The sequence below is a fragment of the Pomacea canaliculata genome, linkage group LG12 (assembly GCF_003073045.1).
Source record: "Pomacea canaliculata isolate SZHN2017 linkage group LG12, ASM307304v1, whole genome shotgun sequence".
NCBI lineage: Eukaryota > Metazoa > Mollusca > Gastropoda > Architaenioglossa > Ampullariidae > Pomacea > Pomacea canaliculata.
The window spans coordinates 22,070,855-22,096,212 of record NC_037601.1 but is presented as its reverse complement, the minus strand read 5'-3'; the positions used below and the strand labels follow the sequence as shown (position 1 = coordinate 22,096,212).

At 41.3% G+C, this 25,358-nt stretch overlaps 1 protein-coding gene across 1 annotated transcript; it reads left to right on the top strand.

Moving 5' to 3' along the window:
• The first annotated feature begins 16,075 nt into the window (after positions 1 to 16,075).
• On the top strand, positions 16,076 to 24,995 carry LOC112553364. Its single transcript, XM_025220532.1, has 6 exons — positions 16,076 to 16,693; positions 19,214 to 19,471; positions 20,086 to 20,313; positions 21,268 to 21,364; positions 22,167 to 22,358; positions 22,596 to 24,995. The coding sequence occupies exons 1-6, from the start codon at positions 16,361 to 16,363 to the stop codon at positions 22,712 to 22,714; spliced, it is 1,227 nt and encodes a 408-aa protein (XP_025076317.1). The 5' UTR covers positions 16,076 to 16,360; the 3' UTR covers positions 22,715 to 24,995.
• The last annotated feature ends 363 nt before the right edge of the window (positions 24,996 to 25,358 follow it).

Sequence of the window (25,358 nt, the reverse complement as noted above, 5' to 3'; positions counted from 1 at the left end):
TATTAGAATTAGGCAAGAAATTCTTATCTATATTTGTAAGTCAAGCAAAAGCAAACTGCTAGTTTTACTCACAAATGTTTGTTCTTCTACTCCGAAATTTCGATAAAAGCTCAGTGGGATCGATTCCCTGATTATTGATAGTGTCTGTATGAGGCTGGAACTGCGCCTTTGAAAAAAAAATCCCTTGGAAATGTCCAACTTCTTTGATGTGTTCTCATTTGATTTATTTTCATGGTCTGTACACTAAGAACAAGTAAACAGAAAAAGAAAATTTACGCCAGCCTGCAAAAGTTTTTTAACAGAAATATTTTTTGTTTGCTGAGATTTAGAATTTTGCTGTCCTTGGTGTTCGTGTAAATATGTCAAGTGTATACATTACTTAGTCTGGTCGTCCCCAGTGACTGAATGGGTCAACTAATCCAATGCCAGCCTAGTGTATATTCCTTGTCATACCTATGTCTTTGAAGTTTGAACAGGTGAGGTAGGGATATGTTGTAGACACGAACGTGCAGTTTGCAAAAAACAGTAATCATTGAACTTCTGGTTAAAACAAACAGTTCTTGGTTTCCTTTAAGAAAAAAGCTGAAAGAGTTCCCCTTTGCCTTGTTTTGTCTATTAGCTGTCTTCATCTCCTACAGAGCTACAGTTTCATTTTTGCAGGAAATTCCTGCATCGTGCTTCAGACTGAAACACTGCTTAGAAGTTTGGTTCCTCTTCTGCTTCCTGAAGACTGTATAAGCAAAAATATTTTTTCTCGTCATGTGTTTGCAATAGTTTTTTCCAACATTTCTCCAGCAATTTTGATTCTCTGAAGCTGTCATGTATCATAGTAAGGTTCCCAGACAACAGTTAACTAAATGTTTTATCTTGCTATAAATATTGCAATGGCATATAGACTACAACACTAACAGCCAGAAGGTTGGTGAACATCGAGGGAGGCTTAGTTGGGTCAGTCTCCTTTAGTCCTTTGATAATTTTTGTAATTGTAGATGATAGAAAGCGTGCCATTGTTTTCTCAGCGAGTGAATGGTTGGTCGCAAATGCGGGAGTCTTTACGATACAAGAACCCAACTGGCATTGAATGGCCAAGAAGATGGATACAGGCATCCGTGGGTTCTCGAGATAAAAACGCTTCTTAACTTCTTCCGTTCCTTCACGTTCTTCAGAAATTTTTGATAATTAAAAATTTTCAGGTGTACATATGACTTCAGGTTTTGAAAACGTTTTCAAAGATGAAATTAGAGTATAAGAAATCTGAGAAGCAGAAAATGGTAAGTTCCCTGCAGTCTACTGACAAGTTCGCACAGCATGAAATTTTTTTTTGTAAACAACAACCCTCTCACCCCGCAAAAAAAATGTTTTTCTTCCTCGAGCCTCTTCGGAACAGCCTATCATTCTCTTTTGTTTGTGTGCGTGTGTGTGAGTTGGCGGGTGGCGATGTTTGGATGATCAGTGCGGCTGTGTGTAATGACCGGGTGAACGTGTACATTCAACGTTCATTTTCTGGGTTTACCAGACTAAATGTGTGTTTACCATCTTCAAACTTTCTGCATGCTAACCAGTCTTCCTCCGCTTTCATGTTTTTGCCAAGAGCACCGTGTCACTCACCTTCCGGTGCCATATGGAAACCACCCGACCTCCTTCTGCCTCGTCGCAGCCGCTTAATTCCGAGCAAGTCCCTTGATCTTCTGGGCCGACATCACCAGAGCAGCTCGCGTGTGTTCGCAAACACATGAATCTTCAAAGATGATGCCAGGTCGGTTATCGCCGGCCATACTTCAAGGTCAGATGTCAAGATGATCAAGAACCTTCCAATCATGTGTTTCTGGTCACAAAGCTTTGAGTAGTGAGACCTTAGTGCTAGGCGTGGTAAGTTTTCATTTACAATCATCATTCCATTCTTGAGCAGTTTCATCTGCATTTGATGCTCTTGAAGTATATGTTTTTTGTTTTTTTATTTTTTTTTTTGTTTTTTTTTTTTTTTTGCAGCTGTTGTAACCCAAATGTAAGAGAGTTAAAATGTTCTTCGTCAAAATAAAGTTCGGCACCCACACATTACATATAAATGAGATATTTTCAAACACAGAGTAGAAATAGAATACACATAAACTAATTAATCCATTAATTTATATGATGAAATATATAAATATTAATTAAAAATAAATTTAAAAAACCAAAATAATTTTAAAATCACTGCTTAGTATTTTTCTTTTCAAAAGATGCACAGCGTGAAAGAAATAATTTTTCCTGCGAGTCTTTTAAGGTTGATTAAAATCTGTCAGGTTTAAAAATCGAAAAAAAATCGGTAGTTGTGCATTGACGATTGTAGTTGGATTTTTGAATCTCGTAATGTCTCCTCATAAATAAAATTTTGCACGCGAAGCTAGTTGCCAAATGGCATGCTTTCTCATTATAAAAACACTTTAAATGTCCCTCCAGCCATCCGTCTATCATACATACAAATACAAACAACTACATAGCAAGAATATCAAGAAGGACATTAAACCTAAGCGCTATTAAAATAGAAATTGTGGCCATCATGTGGGTGGACATTGGCAGTCAAGAGCTAAACGAATATTAATTATTTTGAGGATGCTGTATATCCCTCGGCTGTCCGCAATGGAGGCTGGCTGGCAATAAAGATGATGCAGACTTTGCCGTCCACAAATATGTCAGTTCAGCTTCTTTGAGGTCAAGCAGTGCAAGAACTATTTAAAAAAAAACATTAACAAAATTTCCCTTCTGCTAATGTGCTGGAGAGCAAACATAAAACTCCTGTACCCCATGCATACTTAATTTTTCACGTGGTATTACCTAGCACTCATTTCTCATTGGACATTTTAATAATTCACTTTCACGAAATATTTTCTTTCCACCCGAGTTTTCTGCAGCATTCTCCTCCTTATCATCGCTTTTGTTCTGTGTGTGGGGGTGCGTGTGTGTGTGTGTGAGAGAGAGAGAGAGATTCTTAGTGTGTTTGTGTTTGTATTCTCCTTCTCATCCTTGGCATTTACGTGTCTCTTTATCTCCTTCCTCCTCTCATTGTTTCTTCTCTCTCTCCCATCTTACTCCTCTCCATAAAGTTAGTTATGAAGTTCGTTATGATGTTCTATTTCTACTCCGTTAAATACTTTTCTGTTACAAGAAAAGTGAAAAGAAGCAAGCGCCCGTGGAGGCAGGATAGTAGAAAGAATAACTCAAAGTGAAGCAATGTCCGTAGCCTGTAGTGCACAGTGTCTAATGGAGCGCCATCTACCCGCAGGGAATACACCCAACGATGAAAGGGTGTCTGCCTTCCTGTAACCGGAACATATGACCCAGATAATGGCGTCCGTTATCTCTAATGACCTCAGCTGCTTTCAGTTACCAGACTGATGTATTCACGGCTGATACTGGCCTCCAGGTTTAGTCCAGAATGAATTTCCAGACAAGACTTTGAGTGGCACGTGAGTAAACCGTGTTTCGAGAACGTGCTTTCATCCATAACATGCTTTGTGGTGCTTCAAGAAACTGCGGCTCCTGTCATACCAAGCGCAAGTAGTTCTTTGTTTTGTTACATAATCACATAAACTACATAATTATAAAATTGTGCAATTATATTATTGAATAATTAAGTACTTTAAAGTAGGTAGACACTTTAGTTTACTAAGAAAGAAATGTAACAGTTCAATTTTTTTTTCTTCGGAATGGCATCTCAAGTGGTTTGATGCTTTTTTTTTTTTTGCTTTTTTGATAGAATGAATAGTAAGAGCTCTCTCGCTGCAAACTGTAACCTTTTCTACCCAGTATGCATACCCGTCTCATCCAACTAATTGGAATGCACTATTATTTCGAGGCATTTTAAAGAAGAGAACAAAGACAGACAGACCTCAATATAAAACATTGAAGGCCAGATGGAAAAAAATCTTTTCATCTGAATGGTTGCCACATTAAGAAGAAGGTCACTGCGTCCAAAGTGGAGAGCCTTTATTGGCATGTGCTCATTATATTCACAGACTGCTTGGCCAAACTTGATTACTTCAGCTACTGGAAAGTGTAATATTGGCTTCAACCTGTCACACCAGTTCTAACCGAAATTAATCTTGACCAGGAACTTCCTTAAAATGAGAACGATCATAGCAACTTTCAGTATTTTTTTTTTTCTCTTCCATTCCTGATCTTATAGTTATTTATTGTGTACAATTTGAATGACACTTTTTGAGATACCGAAAAAGAAAAATTGTATTCTGGCAGTCAGGTTATGTTTCCTGTGTTTTTTTGTTTTCTAGTTACTTGGTCGCTACTAATGACAAGTTGTAGACTTAGATAACAATCCGCTTAATAAACTCTTTGTCTGGAAGGTAGAAGTACATGTGGTGCTAAATTTCCTGCCACGCTTTTTTTTGCAGAACTGTGTGAAGTGTTCACTCTTTCTAAACAATTTCTTACATGCCTGCTTTCACATGTTGAACCAATAAATGTCAATTTGCCTGAGTAAAACATCTGACACAAAATACTTCCTGTCTTTATCACCCTATTCTCTACCTCTCTTCCTTCATCCACCCGACATATACCCTCCAGCCTTACTATCCCTGTGTCTGTGTGTCAGTCAGTTTCTGTTTATTCTATTCTCTTCTAACTCAGACATCTTGAGTGCATGTCATTGTGCACAGCTCTTGACTATTAATTGTGAAAACGCTTTGCCACTTCCCGAAATTCTCTCTCATCTACACACCCAAATTCACGCACGCACACACACACACACACACGTGTAATCGAACTTTCTAAGATAAAATCCGATTTGTCGACTTCTCCGGGTGGACTGGAGTCTTTGACAGGTAGCACGTTCGTGTCCCTGCTCGGTGCCTTGATGTGAGATGATGTCTGCGAGCACATCGTGCTTCTGAATAGAAAGTGTGGACAGTAAATACAGACTTGCATGGTCAGTCCCAGACTTCGATGGTTTACTCTGCCAGTGACAGGAACTGGGACCTACTTGTGCCAGCAAAACCTGTTCCAGTCCCTCCTCTTGTTCCCAGATATGTTTTTGAATTATAAAAAGTAAACATTTTGTTTCTGTAATCGCTTCTCTTTGTGTTTATATGTGTCAAATAAAGAAAACCTGTCTCACTTCTGCTCTAGCACACTCCCCGCAGTTTTATCTCCCCTTAAACCTTCCATCCATTCTTCTCAGCTTTGTAATCAGTTTTCTCTTTTGCTGCATTTTGTTTTGCAATGTCATTCATGCATCTCTGGATTTTTTCATCTAATAATTAAAATTTTCTTTCACTTTTATCTGATTATTTTCCAATCTATACTCCACTGTTTACATTGGTTGATTTTGTTTATCTTGCCCTCAGAGAAAAATGAGTTTTTTTTCATTTTTATTTATTGCACTATTTTTTTCTTCAAAAACCCTTAAAAACCAAGGTTTGACAGGGTGTTATCCAGTTTTATGGTGGGTTAGCAATGCTTTCCTGAGACACTTCCACCAAACATGAGACGTTGTGACCACTGATTGTCTCCCCCTTAAGCCGTTTGTTTCCGTTAGCCGTCAGAGAGGACAGCAAGTGCAAGCTAGCTACCTAGCAGACACACCTAGCCACATCATTAGTTGCAAACAGTCCCCAGCTTGCCTATTAAGACTGTCTGCTTCTATCGTCCAGAAAAGAAAATATTCTCACGGAGTATTTCTTCTTGCTTCGAGACTTTGGCGAGATTTAGTAAATGTTCTCAAGACAAACGTGGTTGACAATACGTCCCCATGGGGAAAGGTGCAGACATTATTCTGGCACGCTCAAAGAAATATTGCTGAAGTAATGTCTACATCAGTTAATTGTTTCCCAAAACTGCTGTCGATGTGAGTGATGGCTGCATACTGGGGGTCGCTGGTCAGCAGCCGTTCTACGTGGCCCCAACGTGCCGTTACGTCACGTGTTTGGGAGGCGTGTCTAGCAGTGTGACGTGTGGTTTCCTCTACAAATTCTGCACAAAGTTTTGTTCTCTGAATCTGGAGCTAATTAATGTCTTTAATGCTGCTGCTGCGGATGTGATGATGATGATGATGAGGAGGATTACTATAGCTTGCTTTATTTTTATTTTAGCCTCTCTTTCTCTCTCACTGTCACTCTCTCTCACTCACACACACACAACCGCCACTCTACTTGTTATTGTAAGATGTACGATGCACGTTTCCGCAAGACTCCCAGTCCCGATGGTACATTTCCATTAGATATTTCTCTACGCACCACACTGACATTATTTGTCTGATAGTTGTAAAACATCATAAACTTGTATAAATTGTTTTACTATTCTCTGAAGAGCAAAGCTTTAAAATGCACACTAAAGCTCATAGCAAAATCCTCGTATTTGAAGAATACATACAATCACACCTTGCTTCTTTAAAACAACTCTTACATGAACCTAATTATTGTAACATTATGTGTGATATATTAAAAAAGCGTGTTCAATACATTTGGCAAGAGGGTGTATTCCCGTGAATGACATGAAATATGAATCACTAGAAATAAACCATTGCACTTTTAACTTAGTTTACTAGAGAAGATATTCAGAAATCATAAAAGTTTGAGATTCGTATCTGTTCAAAATAGAAGCCGGAAGCGCTTCCTCTTACAGATGCTCAGTGCATCCGGTTTGATGGCAGGAGATATCTATTTATAGAACAAGTGGAGTAAATATTTGATTCCGGTAAGAAAAGAGTTATATCAAAGAACTGACAGATTTTACTGAAAGCCGAGGCAGCAGATTTGTCGTCGAGAGACTACATGCAAAGAAAAGAGCAGTGTACAAGTTAACAGCTCGTGTGTTCTTGTGATTGAACACTGCATGGAGGTGGCTTCAAGAGGATGCTGCCAGTTAAGATGGCTTGCCTCTCCGCTTAAATGAAACACAAGAGAGCGGCTTTGTTTGATTTCGCGGCTGCACTATATCAATATTCCTTAGCCGACCTTTGGACAATTCCCTCTCTATCCCGTGAAGAATGGACGCCTGCGAATCTTCAGACACGGACGTCCAGACAGGAAAGAACTACTGAGACAATCTTCAGTTGGCCAATGAAAGACCTACATCAAACACATAATGAAATCAAGAGTTTGGGTAGTGCTGCTGTGTGTATATGTGTGTGTGTGTGCATGTTTGTTTGTGTGGTTGTACATAAACACACTACAAACCGCCATCGTGTATACGACCCTAACAAACTTTTATAAGCCCTTTCATGAAAAGGATAATTTGGCTCTTGGGTTTAGCTTCGAGGCATTTTTATTTTACTCTTTATAAGAAGTTACTGCCTGCTTTAAAATAAACATAGTATGACCAAAAATATCACTTCTCTCTCTCTCTCTCCCTCTCTCACACATGTACGCATAGATGCGTTTGACCCGACACCATTGAAGTGTTTTTCTCCTTTTTCTAGAAACGATCAACATCGTTAGTTGCCTATTCAGCCTCTCCCCCGTTACACTAATATCTGGTCGAGGGCAGTAGAATAGGTTTATTTTATCAAAAGACAATAAATGAAAATATTAAGGTAAAACTGCCCTCTGCCTACTGGACATTTAATTTCAGGAAATTACTAAACTGTCATTCCGCTGTCTTAATTAAGAATTTTGTTAGTTGACCTTTACCTCCACACTGCTCAATAGCAGGAGAAAGGCAGGTGTTTGTGACTCTCATTTTAAAACCTTAGAGTACTTTGGTATGTCTGACGGAGGTCCATTTATATTCATTACTGAGTTAGTGTGCGTCTCAGTAGCTGCAAAAGTCACGTGACAGGAGATAATTGAGAAAGGAAATTGCGAGGAAACAACAACGCAAGACAGGCGAACCTAACAGATTTGTCTCCTGCTGGTCTGCAATAAAGGAGTATAGTGTGGCCGGACATTGGTAAAGTGGACAGATAATAAAAGGCCAAGTTCAGCGAGTTCGCACAGTTTGTCTGTCTGTGTGAGGTACACCAAGATAATCTTGCTGGGTGAGTTTTTACTTTAAAGTAAACACAAACACATCGATGGCAACATTAGCGTGCAAACATAAGCGCGTGCCTCCCCAATGGTGGTTCACATAGTCGACAACTCCGTAGTCCTCCTTCTTCTCCTTCTCCTTCTCCTCCCAGGCGGATTGCCGACGGTGATGCTTTGTCTTCTCTAAGGCCAGGCTCTAGTGCCAGCCTCTCATACCATCGTGGACACGAGACACTCGCGTGCAGTCACGCGCCGACCTCTTTATAGTCTTAGTCTTCACATCGCGAAGGACGTTAGTCCAAGCAAAACAGTTGTTTGTCAGGTCTGCTCATCTTTAGCAGGCAGACAGGATACAGGGATGTTGACAACAATCTGAGTCGTCAGGCTGAAACCTGTTCCAGGCAAACGTGTTGTTCTGAAAAGAGGAATCTTGTCTACATGAAGTGTCCTTATACAGAATGTTAGAATGTGTGATCTCACAAAATATAGACATGCAAATTGTGAGGTTTAAATACGTTTAGCTGTATTGTTTAAGTTTATTGCATTCATTTTAAAACTTTAGACAGTGTTATTCAGTTTAGCACCATCAACACATTGTTGTGCAGAAACGTAATGTTGGACAGGATGAAGAGAACTGAGGCACATCTTTGATGTTCATGTGTCTCGGAACGAGTAAAGAAAGCATTAGATGCATGAGGTATGGCCTTACTGTCAACTCCTGAGTTAGATGTTTTGGCTTTATAGCCTCCTAAGCCGATCTTCAACATTGTCCATGCTCTGGAGTCCCTGCCAAGCTGCTCGGATGTCCTGTGTCGAACCGAGAATCGTTAGTCTGACATGTCAGCCTGGCCTGAGGGACAGCATTGCGGACCTCTCTATGTACTAGTCCTTGTCATGGGATTTGTATTACTTATTTGTTTCAACTGATCGATGTTAATGCACAGGTTTTTCTGTCTGAAATCTTCTAGTCAAATACACGAGTTATACCTCCTCACCTCCTAAAGCTTCAGATACTGCCTCCTGTATGTTACCGGTACATGGACAACTTTGGCTCACAGTTCATTATTTATACTGGTAAACAATATTTTTACCAATTTTTCTTGTTTCCTCCTTAAAAGTGGTTTGCGTTTTCTGTGTACTGTGTGTATACACTTTAACCATGCATGAACATAAATTTGTACTTGCAGTCAAGTGACAGGAAATATAGAATATCGTTTGAACCACAGGACAAGTCTCTCTTCTGCTCTAAAGTTTTATTTTAATTATCAATTTTTTACCTCTCTAGGCTGCCGGTGTCATAAACTTTGCATTCGTTTAATTTTATTTTAACTGCTGTTTCCTTGTTGCTGAAATTGTAACCACACGTGGATGGAAGATTTAGCATTAGGTTTCCATCGATTGATTTCTCCACCCACTTGACTTCTGTCTACAGATTCCAAAATCTCTTTATTTATGCTGCGCAGAGAGCTGGATTTTCGTCAAATAAAAATATCTTAGCAAGGTTAAGACAAAGTAATGCAATATTCTCCAGCAGAACAAAAAAAGAATTTTTGTCACTAAGAAGTCTTTTTAGAACAAGTTCCAGCTTAGTTCGCGAAGGCTTGCTTATGACTAAGCAATAAAAAAGCAACGGTCCATTAACCCCACTCTAAGAAGCCTCCGCCTCCATCACCATTGAAGGAAATGCTCTGCTCGCTAGAGCTCAGAGGATCTCTGGCGCTTAAAGGAGCTCGCGAATGTTTGCAGTGTTTAATTTTCTTTTCTCAAACCATTTGGCATCTCATGCCTAGTTGTGTTCTTTAGGGATTTCAGGCTGACACTCAAAGCTAGTGCAGGCAGTGAAAACTCAAACCTGCGAGTCTGTAGTGAAGAGTCAAGGACATCGTACGTGAGGTAAAGAACAATGAAGTACAGACTTCCTGCCAAACATAGCAAGTAAGACAAAGGAAAGCTACCAAAGTGGTCTGCTCCACCCATATATTTCTGTGTAAGTGAATAGGTGTTTTGAGGGCGGGTCATCTTTCTAAAGTCTTTTAAACACAACTTGTAAACGATTACCCTGTCACATGCATTCCTGGAAACGGTTAGACTGTTGATGGAACCCAAAAGAAGCGATTGCTCTAATGACAGGGACGTATAAGTCGCTCCTAATCCCGAATTGTCGCCAAGGGTCTCCTCGGACGCGACCTGTCTGCTGTGGAGCCGCCAGTGGGGTATCGATCCCAGCTGATGAGGCTTTGGGCGACTCCCAAACGCTGGACGACCTCCATTTCGCCTCTTGCGTTTTCTTGGTCCGCTTGTCTGTGATCTGACGTCTCAGTGGCTCCGCCTGCAGGCCATTTTCCAATAAAGTCATTCTGTATTGTGAGGGTGTTGGTGCGCGTGGTGTTCTAAGATTTGGAATTTTTTTATATTTTATTTATTTAAAGAGGGAGACCTGAAGACCCATCGTTCCGATTTGGTTATTTTGACATGACCAGGCACGCGCAGGAAATTGCACGTGGCGTGCGAGCAGATGTGGAGTCAAAGATCCACTAAGAACGTCTAAGAAGACTGACCGAGTAAGTTTCTTCTGCACTTTCTGAACTGCCGATTGAAAATAAACTGTATTCACCACCCAGTCTCCATAGCTATGAAAAGTGACGGAAACGTCTGGCTGAGAGAAGTTGATGACTTCAACATCCACCGTCTGCATCTGTAGATGAATGGGCCTGTAAATACGAGGGCATTAGACGTGGTAGGAGGAATTATCGCTGTGCCCACATCATTGCTTAAGTTATTTTACGAATAAGTGTGGTATTTGTCCCGGCGGTACGCTGCTGAACTTTACAAAGTAAGAGAAAGACTAAAATAGAGCTTAGGACTGCAATAAGTACTAACCTCGGTGTTTAGGCTTTTACGGGATTTTATGATGTTTTAGAAGTTCAAAGGCTACTCATGTTCATGGCTTTGCTTTGTCCCCTTTTAGCCAGAACTGTGTTACTACTATTGGAAGGTTCACCACTGAATGTTACTCTTTCTCGAATACTTTTTTTTTTCATTTTGCCCTTTCTCGGCATCCTATTAAAACTTCCCTAAGGCAATGCAACGCCACACTCGTGGTTGGAGAAAAAGGCGAAGTATTTCAAGTTTCAGAAATCCAGACAAAAAAAAGCAAACCTAAATATAACCAGAATAGCTAGGGAAAAGAATCAGGTACAAGTCGAAGTGGGCGGTGATTAGAAGATGGTGGAGGGAGGGAAAGAAAAGCGCGAGGGAGGAAGGCTGGCAGACTGAAGAAGCTCCAACAAGCCAGGCGGTCATCCAAGATACAAGGAGGAGATAACAAGGGGCAGTGTTTCTGTGTTTCGATGTGATCAATAATGGAGGAGCGCAAGACAGGCCTCTCGTTCTCGCAAGACGAGTAAGCACATTCTTAATGAAACTTTCAATTTAATGTCAAAAGACTGCAGGAGCACTAAGATGTGCATGTATTTAGAAAGGAACTCCATGCAGATGGTAAAGTAAATTATTCACGATATCGACTTCCATTTATCTATGCCTCTACCAAAGTTCTTTGCGGACTGTTGTGGATGTTTAGGAGATACTGATACCATCGAGCCAGTGCTGTCGTGCATAGACAAAACTCTAGAGGGAGACAAATATTTTGCGGAGGCGTCGGGGAGTCAGAGAAAACGAAACTTTGTCCAGTTATCTGCCCATTGATACGGAACTTCTGAGGCAATGTGAGAACAGAGAAGCAAATAGATGGTTGCACCACGCTGGCAGACGGAATGTTCACGTAAGAATAGAATCAAGTCGTCGGTCAGCATGGCCAAAGTTTTGTGGAGGCAGAAGGCTTCTTGGGTGACGCCGTCTGGGACCCAGACGCAGATCACATCCGGGTAACAGAAGACACTAAGAGATCCACAGAAGGGCAGCGAAAGCGAGATCGAAACCCAGCGAGATATCACATTTTACTGTCTCCAGCTGGTAACCAGGTTTTGCAAAAAGTCAGAAACAGCTAAAAGTCAATAGCTTCCATTTACCTCAGCTAGTCTGCCAGTGTTGTCTATGTTCTTATATGTCATAGCTTAGTACGTCAGCTGTATTGTACATTCATGTATAGCAGGTATACCATTATGTTATTGTCTCAGTCTTGTCTGCACTTTTTCTTAATACTTCGGTTTTTTGGTTTGCTTTTATTGCGAACCACAACAGTAACATGCTGTTCTTGTTATCTAAATTCCTCGGCCGTAGCACTAAGATGATGGTAAACAAGAAGGCGGATTCTCCACAGAAGCCGGAGAAGTGTAGCCTGGGGCAGGCAGAATAAACATCACGAACATGGAGCATACACGTGAATCGTTAGTGAAGAGAATACACTGATAATGGATACAATGAGGGGTATAGCGGGTTTGCACAAATATATTGATATATAATAATACATATTAATCTGCTTTCATCAAAAACTGATAATAATAACTTTATAGATAAGAACTACGAGCTGTAGATTTTTAACTCTTGCGCATGATAATCTGTGAAAAGATGTCAACCCCAAAATAGCAACCACCCACCCACACACACACAAGGACCAAAGACGCAAAACAAAATGATTTCTCGAGGGTGGGCAGAACCTGGTGAAGATCGCAAGAGATGAGAGGAAAAACAGGATACAACGAGGTGTGGTCATAACTGCCTCTAATACACAGTGTTTTAAAGATGGCCGAAACACCTACATGGCATCTAGCCCTGCAACACAATATCTTCGATACGAAAAAACAAGTACTTTTTTTCTTATCTCAGTCATTGCTATCTCGTCGTATCATAATCACATTAAGGGGCTAACAAGTACAGCTTAAATGATAGATGTTTTCTGAAATATTTCTGATGCAAAAGAATCGTTTACTTGCAATACTTTGGAAAACATGATTTACAAACACAGTCATTATTTTGTTCTTACTGGATAACGAAAACAAAGTGGCTGTTACTCGTGATGTAGTCGGACTAATTTGACACGAAAAGTGTTAATCGATGTTGGAGCTGCGAGCAGTTTTGGCGACTGACCCGTGCGGCGTTTTTACAGTTTGCAATCTGCGGCAAGCAATCTATGGGCGGCACAGCTTACAGGGATGAAAACAGACTTATGTACTACCTTGATCAGACACCAGGGTGCGTGTGAGGCACTCAGTTCGTTTGTGTGCGACAAGCTGTAAAAATTCTACTTTCAGATACAATCGGCCTCAACGCCAGGGACGCAGCAGGTTCATTTAATTTTGCCATGTCGCCCATCTATCTTTCACAGAGAGTTGGCCCAGCTACACAAAGGCATGCATGCGCACACAGGAAGACAGACGGAGACACAGAATGGGAGAGAGTGGAAGACAGGCTCCAAATACACGCTATAATCAGTTCATGAACTAATTTCTTACCAGCTTAACATCCTTCTTTGTAACTTATTGCTCTACAGCCATGTACAGCTAGATCGAAACGCCAACAAAAATCTGGATTTAAGTAAAGAATATAATAGCAGAAAAAAATAGCCAACAAACAAAATGCTTAACATAACTATGCATCAAAAGACACAACAGTAAATCCTTTTTTCGCGATAAAAGTCGTTGATTAAACGTTCACTTAGACTTCTAGAGGAATTACCAGAATATGTGTGTATGTGCGCGCGCGCGCACAAAATATATAATCAGATACGAGTGAACATATATCTGCATCTGTGATTTAGGTAAAAGTGAGAGAGCGTGGCAAAAGCAAAAGTTTATTCATTATTTACATGTGTTTGTTTACTTTGATTTATTTGATTACATCTGCAGTGACATGTGGAATATCCCAATATTCTTGACAGGTGAGAGAATACAGAATTTAAAATCATAAGCGACAGAAGCTGATGACATCCTGACAGACATAAACTAAGTGCATGGAGGAAGATGTGTAACCGAGTGGTGCGTGGTGAGGGGAGTAGAACAGTGACCACAACAGTCCAGCACTCAAACCAGAAAGGCAGGAGCCTGTCAACAGTTACACAATTCTTTTAATGCCAATAGATCTACAGTCACGGCTGCGTCGCTTGTCTCGCGTCTTCTCTGCGGAGTTTTCTCCCCTGTCCTTACGTCTCAGCTCTGCCCTTGTATACCTCGCGGGTGGGTTACTTTTCGCGCTCTTTTGCAATCGTCCTTTACTTACTGGCGTGCATCAGCATTTTCTGCCTAACAAGCGCTGGGCAACCGGCCCTCTACAGATGTAAGGGGTGAAGGGAATAATTCTAGATTATACAAACTATACCTTGAAGAGCTCCTAAATAATAAGTTAAAAGTTTTGGAAAATCAAATGTCAACAAATACAAACACTAGTTAAAAATGCCAATGGTTGTGCTTGTCTGTCCATGGTAGGAATAGTTTGAACAATATTGCTCATGTTAGTTATAAGATCATTGGTGTCAAGCAGAGGAATTTGAGTTCTTATTGCAATTAGTCAATTGTCGGGAAATTATCATTTAGTCAATACCTAAACATGTCCTCGGAGGAGAACTTTTTTTTTTACATTAAATTCATGCAAACCTAATGCTATGTCAAAATGCTAAAGCAATATATATCTATAAAATCATTTTTCTTTCAACATTTGAGCTGCTCCATATTAAGTGAAAGGTGTGTGTGTGTGAAAGGTATTGTCTTAAATGTAGGAATTACTTTTTTTATCGAGACATGCGTTCTTTTATGATGTACCACTCAGTCTTGCACATTAAAAATTATCCTCTGGTATTAATGATGGTAGTTTGTTATTTGTCAAAGACATTACATCTGGTATGTTCAAATCACCATGCTCAGTGAATATATTAAGCAGTTTTCAACATATACTTCAATGTTTCACTTTGAAAATGCCAGTATGTATGTTTAGTGTGAGTTAATATTTTGAAATATCATGCACTCCCCCAAGGAGGAGGTATGTGTGTACCAAATGGTCACTCGTTTTCAATCATTCAATTGTTTTAAGTAATAATGCTTTATCAGGGTACTGATATAGTGATATAGCGAATTTAATAAACCTTTGACTGAACACAGACTACATTTGCAAATGATAAAGTGAACAGCCGAGTGGTTAGAGCGCTGTAGTCCGAACTGAGAGGCGAGAAGGTTCAATCCCCGATGAGCGCTGCAAACTTCCTCCAGTCCACACATCTGGGGGAACGGGTACCTGACTTCATTGAAAATTGGAGAAGGTAAGGCAGCAAGGGAGAGGAGATGGACACCACCCTCACTTAAAGCAAGCCCCGAGAAAAGTGAATCTCTTACACCTCAACCCCCCAACGATCTGAAAAGGTTAGGGAATGACCTTCCGCTTTTACCTTTATATTTGTTAACATTTACCTTTCAGTGGTCTTCCTTTGTCTTTGCATTCGAAATCGGTAGTCAGTAACATTCCAGCACAGACAAAGTACAAAGGTAAAAAATAAAAGTCTGACATGTCTCATGGACTCGAGAGCATCGAGGGTGGCTGTCTTCAAAGGAAAGGTGGATCAAAGTTTTATTGTGATCAAATTCAAGCAGCTTCACTTTACACAAAACATTCTGTAAGCAAACTCCATTATGCACTGATTTGTTGTCTATTCCATCATCACTAAGTTTGTTGTGTAGTCTCCTGGCATGGGATTTTGGTATTCTACCGGCCCGCCGCTTATAATTTTGAGACCGGTCAGCCAAAAAATAAAGAAAACAAAACAAAACAAAACAAAACAAAAACAAAAAGAAACAACCAACCAACCAAGAAACAAACAAACAAACAAACAAACAAACAAACAAACAAACAAACGCGCCCACAGACATTGTTGTACTTACACTATGAGTGCACACACACTTCTGTACTTGGACTATGCCCGCATAGACACTGACGTACTTGACTACACGTCCACAAACATTGATGTACATAGACTACTTACTTGTAGCCACGGATTCCCTCCAGTTTTTGCACTGACGTAGAAGAAGCCTAACTTACGAAGTACAAAGGCAGAGCGACGTCTGCACTGAGTGCAACCCATTGAACGAAACGAAAAATATGGTAGACACGGACGTCCATTAAAAGTTTGTACATGTATCTTGGATATTACTTGACAACCTTGAGGACCTATTCGAACACCGCCATCTTCTCTCTCCGTCAAGAGTGACGTATTATTAAGTTTTAACTCTGACGTATTCTGTGCTCTGACGCGTCTTTTACAAAATGACGACAAATGAACACGTGACTTGTATGTGGGAACAACGCTCGTCTGGTCACACGTGAGAGGAAAAGTACCTGCTGCTACAACCTTTTTACCATGAGTGCCAGGTTCATGCCAGGGGAAAGACGCCAAGACCCTGTTGTACCATGGGACACCCTCCCAGAGGAAGCTCTAGTAAAAGTGTTTAGCTACCTGTGTGATGGGGACAGGTTGGAAGCGTCCCTGGCCTGTAAGGCCTGGCATGGGGTTTTTCGAATGGCCTGCCTCTGGCGTCGCCGCCGTTTTTGTTTTCGTTGTAAGAACGATTACCAGATGCGGCAGGTGTTCTATGACGGCTTCTTTCGCGAGCACGGACAGCACTTGCAGCACGTGTATTCTGGAGTTTGCTACACCGGACAGCGACGCTGTACAGTGCTTCCAAGCGTTCGTTACAACAGCGAATGAGTGCGCTGCACTCAGACTTCTAACAATCAAGGTTCGGAACCTCTGCTTAGCCTTCGAGCGGGAGGAATGGTCCGGTTATCGAACAAAGGTGCTATTTCTCTCTCAGTCTCTCTCTCACTCTGTGTGTTGTGTGTGGTGTGGTGTGTGTGGTAAATGGAGAGTAGCGTCCCTTAGCCTGGCAGGTTTTGAGGGAGGCGGTTCTCCGCAATTTTTGCATTTTTAATAGTTTGCTGTGTTTTTGGTGCCCATTGGTTAGCCCGGTGCTTTTTTTTTTCGTTTCGTCGTTGCTGTGCAAGACTATTTGTCTTTGGTTTCTTCTGCGATTTCGGATTTTCCGTCGACTTCTGGTCTTCTCTGCATAACGGTTTTTTTCTGAAGATCTTGAAGATCACAGAAGTCAGTCCTTTGATTTCAAAATGTTCATGCAGTTTTCCTCTGTTTTGTGATTTTATCATTGCTCTATTCTGCGTTGCTACTGTATGACGACACTATGACGACACTATGACGACACTATGGCTTTCCGAGCTGTAGATCTGAACTCAGGGCCGTTGAGATCCAGTACGGGCCCAGGGCAGACGACTTGCTAAACTGCCTGATTGTACACCAGCAAGTCAGCCTTACCATCGACATCACCTCCCCACCATTGGCAGATAACAAGACCCTGTTTTCCTGTTCTGTGAACACTGAGGACAGGCTGTTGCCACACGATATTTCCGATACAAGAGCTTTTCTCGGAGTTTGCTTCTATGGCGGACTCTAACAGTCCTTTGCGCAGCTGCTACTAACACTGGCAGCTGAGAGTCTCAGCCGTTCCACGAGAAAGAAGTGCAAACTATTTGTAGTTTTGTGGTTATTTGTGGTTCCTAAGGGCGATCACTGTAGATCTAACGGCGACGACTCCAGATAACAAGGATCGATGACATCGGAAAATTTGAGAATATACTGAGAACATCTTAAGACTATGAAGGAATCTTATCATATTATACAATGACAAAGGGGATCGTCGCTTCACTTTCTTTACTACAACTCAAGTTCGCTGTGACAGTGAGTGAAGCACGCGAGAGAGATCGACATCAGCCTGTAGATCCAGTCAGTTCGTAGAATGCAACACAAAGACACTTACATCAGGTGGCTTGTAGATGTTGATGACAACACAAAGACACTTACATCATGTGGCTTGTAGATGTTGATCACAATCATCAGAGGAGGTCATCGTGCAGTTTGACAGTGTGGCCTGTATCGATCAGCTATATACAGGTCACAGAGATACGACCACAGTGCATGTAGCTCAGCACTCGTCAAGAGGACTGTGGATTGTACTGCAGGGCCAAGCACCTGATGATCTAACCCTTCATTTTTGCCCATGCAAACACCTTTTTTTTCCTTTTTCTGATTTGTGGTCCTGTGTTGTGAGTAGTGGTCATGCGCTTTGTAGCAGCAGATCGTTCGCTCACAACTGTGGTCCTTTTTTAGCCGTCCGATCGTTTGATTCTAACTTTCCTTTTGGTTTTCTGCAGCTGCTAATGTTTTATTGGTGTACTTTTCTGTAACATTTCGGCGCATTGAGCGTTTCCCAAGGATTCGGATTTTGCGCGTTATAAGTCTCCTTCATTTCATATCATATCATGTGGTGTGAGTGTGTGGTGTGAGTTGTGTTGTGTGTGTGTTGTGTGTGGTGTGTGTGGTGTGCGTGAGAGATTATTTTCTTCTTTTTTATAGATTTAATTGTTTATATCTTTATTGAGAAAACAACTTTGATTGCGGATAACGCTACTACCAAAACAAACAGAAATGGGAGATAACACGCGCTACCTTTTTATATGAACTACGTCCCTTGGATCAGTTTATCCTTTGACAGTTGTTTAATGATGATAATGGGAACTGATAACGCGCAGCATTACGACCAAGACAGATCGCACTGTGTGCGCAGACCACTAAGGATAAATGAAAGATAACAGTGAGGTACGTGTAGACACACTGAACAACATAAAGATGAAGTACTATAGACACTGAGCAACATAAAGATGAAGTACTATAGACACTGAGCAACATAAAGATGAAGTACTATAGACACTGAGCAACATAAAGATGAAGTACTATAAACCCACTGAGCAACATAAAGATGAAGTACAAGATAGCAGCAGTAGACAGTGAGGTACAGTGAGGCCTGTCACTTGAGTTTCAGTTAGTGCATTGCTATACTAAAAATGCTACCTCACTACAACATCAGCCCTTTAGTTTTCCTATGTTTTAAACACGAACTTTACCTATACCTCTCGCTGAATACTAGCTCGATCGTTTGAAATTACAGATCACTTCATCTTTTTTCTGCGCGACGAAACAAGTAGATGCACAGTTGACAACAAGTCTTTGTTATCTGCTTGAAGTTCTCTGCGCCATTAAGTGACACCAACAATTAGAATTTAGGTCAACCAATGAGAATATTTCTACAAAAATAATAAAAATACCAATTCGCAGCCTGTTTGTAACAAGCTCTCGACACCCACACAATCTGCTAACATGCCAACAACATTGAGCATAACTGTGTGTTTGAGTTGGGTTTGCTTCTGATGTTGATGGTATCATCAGCTTCCCTGTCGTTGCCCAGATCGTGCGAGCCCTGTGTTTGCTGCTGAAATGGCAACCCATGCTGCAAGAGGCCGACTTTTACTCCTGCCAGTTCACACACAACGAGGGTCTGCAGGTGCTGAAGGCTGTCACAGGTGATCTGCGCTTGAAGACCAGGCGGAATATCACCACTATGATAATAAGAGAGTTCTTCGAGCGCAACACTGACATCAGCTTGAGGACCTTCACCGAGGTCATGGGTCGCTTTTCCGCGCTCGCTTTTCTGCGTCTGGACCAGGTAGACCTTCGCCGTATTTTCATGTCAGACGTGGGGTGTTTTGTAAATGTGACTCCCTCATGTGCCTCGATTCTTTAATAATTCTTCATTCCCTTCTTACAGACGTTTTTCGCCGTACAGATAGCGGGGATGACCTCGGGGTTACGGGGTCGCAAGTAGCAGAAGTGGTCCCATGAATCTTCCTCACGCCCTCTCCATCACTTCCTCACGCCCTCTCCATCCATAACAAACAACTACACATAGATAAGTGAGGAAGCTTCGTAGGACGAGCAATGCAGGTGTTGAGCTAACCGACACTTCTGATACCTTTGTTTTCCCAGATGTCCTGTAGTCCATTTTGTATTTCTTTTTCTCATTTTAGACAGTTTGTTACTAAAGACTTTTCCAATCTGGGCATCTAACACTTAGCCTAAAGTAGTACTTGTCTTTCTTAATGATGCCTAGCAAAAGTATGTAACAACTCAGATATTTCATACCATATCTGAAAACGACAGGAATTGTACACATTGCCAAGGCATTCTATAAAATGCCGCTTTTTCATACATTATTAAGGTTAGACACTTTCTTTTTTTCACTCGTTAACACCTTCACTTTTCTTCCCCTGAACCATACAGCACTACCTGTGTGACGCCGTGCTGGACAAGCTCATCACCGGCTGCGCACAAACGCTGCGCCACCTGGACATCGTGCTGAACACGACGGTGGTGCACGCCATCGACTCGCACACCTGGTCGCTCGCTGTCCAGCGGTGTCCGTCACTGACTGTCACAGTGAGGTTACATGAAGCATTCACCTTCGAGGATTACTCTCGTGTGCTCGTTGCGTCAATGCCTTTGACCAGAGTAAGTACGCTCAACGGAGATTTGTTGGCATTTTTGTGGCCACAACAACAACAGCAGCAGCAAAAACAGCAATAATAATAATAATAATAATAATAAAAAAAAACGAAGTAAGAAATCTGTCATCTTAGCGAACTCTTCTTTTTGGTCAGCGTTTATGTCTGGGACACATGAGATGAATTGTTGTCTTTTCCATCTGACCAGTCATCTTACAAAATTATCTCTCTTCTCTACCCAAAGCAGATCGGTGTTTTTCGACCAGATAAGTGAAATTTGAAGAAAGCAGTGTTTAATGAAAACAAGAGAGTTTTGTGAGTTAAGTAGATGTGTCTGTAGAGAACCTCCTGGTCAACGAAAATCTATAGAACACTTGCGGTGCTAGTGTTGTTATCAGAATGAGGACACTCAAAACAAAGAGCCTGGGAGAAGATTAATGACAATATCTTCCAAATCAGTTTTAAGTTAGGATTTCCGGTGCAAAAAGTGCTCTCGTGCCCATTACGAAGTTTAAAAGAAAAGTATGAAATGGAGCGAGAGGCGAGGCGAGAAAGCGATGGAACACGTGTAAACCGCAACTTCGCGAAGTGAGAAAAAAGACTGTCTTCCACAGAATGTCCAGGTCTACACTCCACAGTCCACATTGGACCCATCACTATGTCCATTTCTATGGCATGTTTCGAAAAGCTCCACAACATGTGTTCAACGTATGAACACATCCTGTGCGTGTATTCATATGTTTGTGCTCTATACGCATGTGCGTGTGTATGAAGGCTAATTGGTGTGTGTGTGTGAGAAGAGAGAGAGAACGACAGAACCGATGGGTGAGGATGGATGGACGTGGCATACAAGAGTTTGCGTGCAGTTGATAAAGGGAAAGAGCGAAGAGTCCTTACTTGGGGTGAGGGAAATTGGTGTCCTTACAAACCCTCCTGGAGACATTCCCTTCTTGTTTTGCAGGTGATTCTACGGGGCAGGAGCGTGGTTGGTGACATAATATTTACTGACGCGGCGCGTTTCCTTCGATATGTCTTTGACATTTTCTTCAAAACTATCGGTGAGGAGACACTTTCCTTTCCCTCTAGCCTTTATTTGATGTAGGAGGCCTCCACCACCGTCCCTGAGATGACAGTTTGATGATCGCCTTTGATGCTATAACATTTTTTGCAACAACAAGGTTAAATGATTCGCCGAATCGACCGTTTCAGTAAGAGTTCCTCCCTCACTTTCCTTCAATAAAGTAACAAACACCCAACAACTGTCAGACATTAAACTGCGGTTTGCGAAGAACCACAGCCCCAACTTTTTTCTGCTGACCTTCTAGAAGCAACCAGAAAAATACGTCGCTTGCTTAGACGTATATCTTCTTACACTCTGATTACCTCCCCCACCTCTACGCTGACCTCCCTTAATTGCAGTCTCGATGATTTACCCGATAACAGCATCAAAGGAGTTGGAATCGTTTGAAGATGACGGCTGAGAGGACGATGACAGGGAAAGGACAGAAAACTCTAGAAACGTTCAGTCGTGAATTTCATATTGTGGAATAATATTTTCCGCTGATAGCCTGTCTCTAAAAAAATCTCCTTCATCGTATTTCCATGCTGAGAAGGTTTTTCAAACAAGCGAACAAATAAATAAACAAACAAAAACCTGCGGCATGTTTTTAGTCAAACATTTTTCGAAATGTGTGGTCTTTTCCTTATAAGCTCCACCCATCATTAACAGAATAAATCCCAGTAAGTGATGTCTTTATTTGCTAACTTTGTTCATAGCACGTGGTCACGAATGAACAGATGAATAAACAGGCAGGAAGAACCAAAAAGTTGCTAAGTGATGCAGGGCTGCTCCTGTTTCAGAGGTAGTGGGCGTGAAGGCTTATAGACTCCTGAAGGTGGACGATGACGTTGAGGGATACATGGAGGTGGACGAGGCAGTCATGAAGCTAGTCGAGACATGTGTCCGACTGAAGCGCCTTTTGTTGTCCATCCCCCTGGTGCCAGAAACACTGGACAAACTCTCACGTGTTCCAGCCGCCCGCCTACAGAATGGTTATTTACATCTCTTTCCTAAATGTTATTTCAGACTTTAACTACTGATACCTGAATATGTAAATTTTACCTTTTTGTGTTTATTATAAGATGTCCTTATCCACGATGTCTCGTATTATTTCTTTTATTTTGAGTGCTACCTTGACTTCCAGCACAAGATTTCAAATAACTTATTATTGTAAAAAACAATAAAAATGTTTTGATTTATAGATTGAAATTTCCTTTATTATGTTGCAGAAATGAAACGCCTGGAGGTGAAGGTTCTAGGCGAAAATATGTCAGCAGATAACATCCAGGAAAGATGGCCAGCACTCCGTGCTCTGAGCCCTCGGGAGCTTCGATTTGATGATTTTTGATTTCGATGAGTTCTAGAAGGCTGCCGAACTCTGATTATCCGGAAACATCTGGAACGATTTGGAATCATCTGAATTCCGTCTGAATGACAATATCCACGGAGAGCTTCATCTGGACACGACTGGCATAATCTGAATACCAAGCCAACGATGAGATCCAATACTGGATCTTTCATACCAAAGACTGTGAACAGAGAAAGTGTTTGTCGGTCAGCGTGTCTCTAGACATAAAAAGGATTAACTGAATTCGTTAAAATTCCTGGGTTGTTTGTAGGGTCGCTGTCCCACGTTCGCATTTGTCGATGTGTAAATACTATTCGGTGTAGATTTTTATGGGAATCAGTCTTGAACAAAGGTGTGTGATACTTGCATTGGTCGCGTGGCTGCCACAAGCTCACCGACAAACATTTCACGTGCATCGGCGAACATCTAGCGAAATTTCATTGCCAGATCAAGGTTGTGTTGAGGAGACAAAGAGGCAGATACACTAAGCCTATAAATTACTTCATGTATTTGAATTTATTGACAGTAACTTCATTCGAATTCGGGGGTGAGCGATGTTCAGCATGGCTGACGGACATGCTCCTGTGTATGGGAGAAAAAATTTTTCCCTAAACCTGCTTCAATCGATGTTGAAGATGTTTACAAAATAGTAAAAAATAGTAAAAAATAATCAAGGAATGTACAAATGAAAGATTTCTGCACCCGCTGTGTTACAAAAGAATAACTGATTGTGAGACGTGGTGAGTTCTGCTTCTGCCGACTTCGTAAACAACTCTAAGCTTTCGTGAACACGGGCCAGGTTATGGCCTCAATGAAACAAAAGGACAAAAAAAGAAAGAAGGCTTCAAGTTCTGAAGAAAGTGCGATGGAAAGCTCCAAAATAACGGACGGAGAAGAGAGAACAGGCCGTCTTCGTGAGAGATCGGATAGTAAGTCCAAAAAAGGTAGGCCGTCGCAGTCTAGAGACAGGCAACAAACGCTACTTACACAGGCCTTTGTCGTCAAACAAGGTGACAATGCTGCTATTGTAGAAAGACTCGAGGCCTTACAGAAAACGACCGATTCGATGAAACAACTGATAGAAAACAGCAGATGTTCACTTGCTGAGCAAATTGATAAAAAAATAGAAATTCTTACAAGCACTTTGTTTGAATTAAGAACTGAAAACGATCTGCTAAAAAAAATCTTAGAACAAACGCAAAAACAAGTAAACAGCTTGGAGGAAGAATCACAAAGTTTGAGAATACAATGTGCAGAGCAGAAGGAACACATCAACGTGCTGGAACAGTACTCACGACGTGAATCCATACGTGTGTTCGGGATACAGGGAGACAGAAAAGAAGAAACACCTGCAGAATGTGAAAAAAAAAATACTGCATATGATTCAGAATGTGCTTGGTTTGACAGATATTGATAGTGCCAAAATTTCAACACTTCATCGAGTGGGGAGAGTGACGACAAACAAACCTCGACCAGTGATCATAAAATTCGTGTCGCGCAAGGACAGAGATCAGATGATCAAAACAAGAAATAGACTTAAGAGCTCAAATGTTGTCATCACAGAAGACCTGACTAAATTAAATGTACAAAGACTAAATCGTCTGCGGCAACATGATGGCGTGTTAGATGCCTGGTCAGCGGCAGGAGGTCGTTTATTCGTTAAACTGATAGACCTATCAATAATGGAAATCAAAAACGGAGACACCAACCCCATAGAGAAGAAACTGGTGGGGGCTACAAGAGAGCAACAGCGACAAAGCAGGGAACCAAATAGACAACAGCGATATCGTCAGGGGGAGCAACGACGGCAGCAAGACCAAAGACAACACCATCAGAGGTCAGGACGGATGGGGGACGACCGTCATGGAGCCTCACCGTCACGTTCCCACTTTTCCCCTACCACCTATTCGACGCCTTCAACTACCTGGGTACATGCGCCGAAACCTGTGTTAGAGACAGATATGGTCCTCCATCAGCATGACGCTAACAAGGAACAGCAGCCTTCCGCAGGTGAAGTGAGCAACATTGATATGGAAAACACGAGCAGAACATTGTGTAATTGTGAAATACTAATAACAAAAAGCAGTAGATACTCGGTATGTAGAAACTGAAAATTCATGGATATATTTGATTTCCCCTCAAAAACCAGTGTGTACTGGTAAGTAACTTTCATATATATATATGTTCTGTACTCTTTGAGACCTTAATAAGGGGAGTGAAGAAGCTAGTAGGAATACGCAGAGCCAAGGATGGGTTACCTTTTTTTTTTTTTTTTTTTTTTTTTTTTTTTTTTTTTTTTTTAAATAGCCCACCCTTTGAGATTCTCTCTATTAAATAAAAAAGTAAGAGACAGTTATTAGCGCATTTAAATTCTAACTGCACGAATTCTTACTACTTAGAATTGAGTGTGCTTTCTTTCCCCCCTCCCATGTACTCGCATCAAGAAAAAGTACGCAGCCGTAAATAAAAGTAGCGCTTATGCACAGCAAAAAGCTCACCGACGTAAACATAGATGAACAGTGGGACCTTTATGTCATCCCTTTCTGTAACAGTATACATCATCGACATCAATACATCTGTGAATGCCGCTCATGGCAAAATGCTGTGGCCTTGCTGCGCCACCGTGCCAGCCTTTTTGTTTGTT